Source organism: Parasteatoda tepidariorum, chromosome 2, assembly GCF_982258835.1.
Source record: "Parasteatoda tepidariorum strain Cologne lab strain chromosome 2, Ptep-v5.0, whole genome shotgun sequence".
Classification (NCBI taxonomy): domain Eukaryota; kingdom Metazoa; phylum Arthropoda; class Arachnida; order Araneae; family Theridiidae; genus Parasteatoda; species Parasteatoda tepidariorum.
The window spans coordinates 13848959-13855106 of NC_141756.1; the positions used below are offsets into that span (position 1 = coordinate 13848959).

At 30.8% G+C, this 6148-nt stretch overlaps 1 protein-coding gene and 1 non-coding gene across 2 annotated transcripts; one reads left to right on the forward strand and one right to left on the reverse strand.

Moving 5' to 3' along the window:
- Nucleotides 1-752: 752 nt before the first annotated feature.
- TRNAG-GCC (transfer RNA glycine (anticodon GCC)) lies at nucleotides 753-823 on the reverse strand. The gene has a single exon. It is a non-coding gene; the product is annotated as a tRNA-Gly (tRNA).
- A 335-nt stretch (nucleotides 824-1158) lies between these two features.
- Nucleotides 1159-1953, forward strand: LOC139425050 (uncharacterized). Its single transcript, XM_071178048.2, has 2 exons — nucleotides 1159-1390; nucleotides 1619-1953. Exons 1-2 carry the CDS (start codon nucleotides 1159-1161, stop codon nucleotides 1951-1953), a joined length of 567 nt encoding a protein of 188 aa, XP_071034149.2.
- Nucleotides 1954-6148: the final 4195 nt, after the last annotated feature.

Consider the following 6148-nt stretch of genomic DNA (forward strand, 5'->3'; position numbering starts at 1 on the left):
ATATAGAATATAAAATTTGAATATATATATATATATATATATATATATATATATATATATATATATATATATATATATATATATATATATATTATATATATATATATATATATATATATATATATATATATATATATATATATATATATATTGAACCACGACCTTATATTAGTCACTTATATTGAATGGAATATCAAACTTTTGACGCTATTTACTCTTAATTTAGCCGATGAGAAAGTAAAAGCATCTAATGTGCATTGAAAGGGGCTTCAAACAAAATTATTCTAGGGAGTCCAAGAATGAAATCAATACGACGTTCTATTACCGATCCTGTTGCAAAGGAATTTAAGTAATCTTTCGTAAAAAGAATATAATTATAAAATGGAATTTACATCGGATAAGGTGTCTACTAAGAAAAGAATATTTGTTCCACAATTTTTTGTATCTTTTGTTTTTGTATTATATGCTACTTTTGTATGTTTTGAGTTCAAGATGATGATTCTCCTCCTGACTGAGTTAATTAAACTTCGTTTTATTTGCTCCAGAATATTTGTTTAATAGTTGATGAAATTGCTTAAGAGCACGGTAACTAAGTCTATAAATGACTTAATTCCTTTTATAAAGTATTTAAATCCTGTCAATTTCTGGCTTTTCAAGCTGAATAAAATTCGATGACAAATTCTAAATAAAAGTATCTTCCTTAAAATTCTACACAGTTAACAAGAATGTATGTCATACTGGCAAAAGTTAATTGCATCGGCCGGGAATCGAACCCGGGCCGCCCGCGTGGCAGGCGAGCATTCTACCACTGAACCACCGATGCTTCACACACTTAAAAAGTTAGAAAGAATGTAACACATTTTCAAAGCTGAACTGTATTTTATATACACTGCTCAAAAAAATTAGGGGAGCACATGGTTTTAGTGAAATTATGCAAATATTTACACCGATAAGTAACAAAAAAGTAATCATTTATAATGTAAGACCGAGCAGGAAAAGGAAAAAGAAAACTTCATATGCAAATAAAAGTTCATGACGTCACAAACCAGAAAAGAAGATAAGAGCAGAAATTGGGATGTAGCAGAGACGTCTGTTTCACTGCCGTAATTCAGAAAGATAATTTCTCAGTTATTGTTTTTGAGAAATGGTGACTTGAAAATGTCTCAACAACGTGATTTACCTGAATCCATTGCATGGCGCATCATCGGCAGACTGGAATCCGGGCAAACACAACGCAGCGTGGCGGACGCTGTTGGAATCAGCAGAAGTGTCGTTGCAAGGCTATGGAATCGATTCCAGGAGACTGGAAATGTGAGTTGTCGGCCAGGGCAAGGTCGACCACGTGCAACAACTGCAGCTGATGACCGGTATATACAGTTAACAGCTCGTCGTAACAGAACAGACAATGCTACTCAGCTGCAAAGACAGTTTCTCGTGGCAACAGGACGAAGATTTTCCACTTAAACAATACGGAATAGGCTCCATCAGGGAGGTCTCTATGCTCGTAAGCCCATGGTCTGCATTCCATTGACCTCGAGCCACCGTGCGGCTTGCAGAAGATGGGCTGCTGAACATCAAGATTAGGAGCAACGCGATTGGAGCCATGTATTGTTTACAGACGAGTCTCGATTCAGTCTGGAGAGTGACACCCGACGTGTTTTGGTGTGGAGGGAAAGGGGAACTCGAAATAACCCCACTTTCATTCGTGAAAGGTCACACTACAGACGAGCTGGTTGGATGGTGTGGGGTGGAATAAGCATAGGTGGGCGTACGGACCTGCATATCATTCGGAACGGTACTTTGACGGCCCGCAGATATGCAGACGAGATATTGAGACCTCATGTCATACCCTACGCAGCAGCCATTGGTGATTCCTTTGTTTTACAAGATGATAATGCGAGACCACATACAGCTCGTCGTGTGAAGAGCATGCTGGAAGCTGAAACAATATAACGTATGGAATACCCTACACCCTCTCCTGACCTGAATCCAATCGAGCATGTTTGGGACGTGCTCGGGCGACGCATTGCTGCGAGACCAACCCCTCCATTAACTCTCCGTGACTTGGAGATTGCCCTTCTTTAGGAGTGGAACTGTATTCCCCGAACTCTCATCGATACCATCATCGCATCCATGGGAAACAGGTGTGCAACAGTCTTAGCTGTTCGAGGAGACCACATGCCTTATTAACAGTGCTGCATCACTTTCAAACATTACTTTTTTATCGTTTACATGTAAACCAATTGTTGCCTTAAATCGTTGCTTTTTGTTTTTTTTCCATAGTTTCCATGAATTAAAGATTAATTCCATATGTTTTTACGTCTTTTTTTCTGTATCGTGCATTGATACGTATGCACTATCCATTTCATGCAGCTCTGTGGATGTTTCGCACGACTTTCTTACTTTCTTTGCTTGCTCCCCTAATTTTTTTGAGCAGTGTACATTAGATGAACTGGTGAATTGAGATGCGTTCGAACCAATAAACTTAGTAACACAAATTTCTTATCACCTGGCAATAAACAAACTACTTTCTGTTTGAGAACAAATTCAACAGCCGTGCTATTATAAATGATAAAACTTTTAACTTGTTACCCAGAAATGAATTTTATGAGCATATTTGTTTCATTTTTTTTTCAATAGACTTTATAGCTAAGGTATATTGTTTTTTTAAACAGGCACAAATTACGATACAAATTAAAGACTTTACACTGAATTATTTAGAGCCTTTAGAAATAACGAAAAACTTAGTAAAATGAACCATTACTTTTTATTATCTATAAAGCCTGAAAATATTTTCATTAAACTGTAATACAGTATGTTAGATTAGGAAACCTTTCATTCGTTTAAATAAATTCTAGTTGGCAAATTCTACTCACCAAGACATCATGGAGGCCAAAAAAAAATTTTTTTTTGTCTAAATGTTCAGCACTTTTTAGTATATTATTTGCTTTGTTTAAATTGTTGTCATATAGTAATAAAGTTTTGGAGCATTTGCTTATCACTCATGCCTCTCGATTAAAATAAGGTAAAAATATTTTAGCATCTTTTTTGTATAAAATAAAACAAAGTGGATACTCGTTAAAGCACATGAAAATTAGACAGTTTCTCTAGCCTTTCAAATTTAAGTAATCGTTAGAGAGTTAAACAATTAAGTATTTCAGAAATGCAGCTACTAAATGTATCATTGTCAGTATTATAATTTACTATATATCTACTGTAAATGAGATTCGAGTCATGCTTATTTTCTCATGTTTCTAAACACCATTTGCAGTAAACAGGGAAAAAATATTCTAGTAAAATTACCGAACTGCATTGCAATGGCATTTTGGATTAAAAAAAACATAATTCTGGTTAATAAAACCAAAATATATAGTGCTTAAACTATTCATTTAATAACTTTTTAGTTCATATGGTAACGGTTTACCGGAAATTTTGTTCTTCAAAATTATAGTCGTTATTGCCACACATTTAGTCAATAATTCAAAACTGAACAGTAAATTTAACCAAATAAATGGTTTTTGTGCCATATTCTACAGCATAATGATCTAATTACCAACTTTCACCATATTTAATAAATTGTATCACATTATGTATCCCAACCATATTTTATTGCTAATTTTACCAAAATCAATACAATACAAAAGAGCTTTGTTTAAAATTACCTACCCTTTTTGGTGTTCTAATAAAGTCAGCCAGAAACATGGTATTAACATGGACAGATTAAATTACTAAATTTTACCATATATTAACAAACTATATCATAAACATGTATCACATCCATATTTTATTGCTGATTTCACCAAAATCATTACCATACTAAATCGCTTCATTAAAAATTACCCCCCCCCCTTTACTGCTAAAATAAATTCAGCCAGAAACATGATAAAATTATTAAATTTTATCACATTTAACAAATTGTATCGCATTGTGCATCACAACCATATTTTATTGATAATTTAACCAAAATCATTACTATGCAAAAGCGCTTCGTTAAAAATTACCCGCCCTTTTTAGTGTTTCAATAAAGCCAGCCAGAATCAGAATGAAAATACTAAATTTTACCATATTTAACTAATTGTATCACATTATGTATCACAACCATAATTTATTGCTAATTTGACCAAAATTATTACCATACTAATGCGCTTCGTTAAAAATTACCTATCCTCCTTAGTGTTCCAATAAAACCACCCAGAAACTCGATAAATTTCACCATGATAGTTTTTACTTTACTTTTTTTTTCTCATTGCAACAAAAACAATTTAAACTCCTTTTTAAGGCATTGGTATATGAATTTACCTTATAGTTGCTAGATTAAATATAATCGTTCTTAAACACTGAGGACCTTCCTTTCTGGGAGATGATATTTCACAAATATTTTTGAAGAAGTGAAAAAAAAATTTTTTTCTTGTTTATACGATAGATTGTTTTATTTTAAACCACAAATAAATTAAGTAAATGTTTGTCAAAATATTCTCACTATGCTTAATATTTTGCTCTTTTATTATTATTTTCGGTATAGTTTGAATGCAAAAACAAGAAAAAAGGAATCATAATAGTCTTTCGTAAATATACATATACCTATGTGTATTCCAATAACATGATGAATAATGAAAAACGCTAATACAAGTTTGTTTATTATAAAAATGCACAAAAAAAAGAAACTCTGCTTCTAGTAAGAAGTGTTTTAATAACTTAAAAATTCATTTAGAAAACTATTTATTAAATGAAAAAATTTTCATCAATTCTCTATTTAATTTCTTATTAAATGCTAGCAAACGTCTCAGTAACTGAATCCAAAAAATTTTTTAAAAAATGATTAAAGTAAATTAAAACTGATTTAGTAATTAAATTAATAACTAAATCAGACATAAATTTTAAGTCTTTCAAAATGCTTTCCAGACAAAGACAATTTAATACAAATAAATTTTTTAGCATATTAACAGATATATTTAATATCTAAGAATTAAAAATAATTTAAAGTTATGTGTTTCCGTTTTATTCCTTTTTATTATTATTATCAATTCAAAATTACAGTAATTAAGTTATTTTAATAAATTTTCTTACAATTTATTACAATGCTTCACTAATTGATATTTTTTTAATTGATATTTTCTAAAGAGGGAATTTCTTAGAAATTTAGAGAATTTTTTTACCCAGTCATCATTGTAGTTAAATTTTATGTTGATCTTAAAAATAATGATATTTCCTTACTTATGTATGAATAATAAAAAACTGAAATATAAATATCATTAAAAATTTTGTGTATCTGAATTTGTCTCAGTTCCTTTTTATTCAATTATTTCAAAGCAACTTTATTTTCCCTAACCAAGCAAAATTGCTAAAATTTTAAAAAAAATTTAAGTAGTATTTTGAAAATGTATTCTCGGATATTTTGTTTTTCTAAATCAAGTTCCTTGTAATAATCAAGAATGACCTTAATGATTCTGAATACTTGTTTTGGCATTGTATTTATTTATTTATTTATTACCAAGACTCCAGGACTTATTTGTCGAGTCATGGCTTTATATCCATTGTTATAACTGTGACTTCAACTAACTGTCTGCAAGGCACTGACTTTTTAATATAACATGTAAATAATGTAAAAAGGAAAGAATAAAGCATGTAAAAATCACATTTAATGTCACATTTTTAACATTGCATGCAAATCTTATGATTGCAAAATAAGCACTCAATATTTCCTTCACAAAATATGTGTAACATATTTTGAGAATTATTGTTTAAATTCTAGTTTTAGGAAACGAAACAATATTGCAATTTACATGTCACGCACGAAATATTAGTTATTTTTTGTCAAATATTAAATGAGCTTCGGAAAAAAGAAAGAATTTGTTCAAATTTACTGATAACAGGAAAAGAGAAAGATTCGAGCTATGCTAAAATAAGATAGGAAAATCTTTAAGGATAAAACATTGCATTTTTTAAAATAATAATAATAATAATTAGAAACATAAATAATAATAATAATAATAAATAAATAAATAGATATAGTAAAATTCAACGGGATATCCCTGCTGAGATTGCACTTACTTGGGCACCTGATGGTAAACGTAAAAGAGGAAGGCCGGGACTTACTTGGCAAAGATACATGCAGTGGGTGGGAGGAGACAAGAGGACTGACTGAGGA

What these genes read in the sequence shown, in the direction of transcription:
- LOC139425050 (XM_071178048.2), top strand. Translation starts at nt 1,159, where the DNA reads ATGTCTCAACAACGTGATTTACCTGAATCCATTGCATGGCGCATCATC. An exon ending in TATACAGTTAACAGCTCGTC is followed by an intron (nt 1,391 to 1,618) that starts GTAACAGAACAG and finishes TATTGTTTACAG; the next exon opens with ACGAGTCTCGATTCAGTCTG.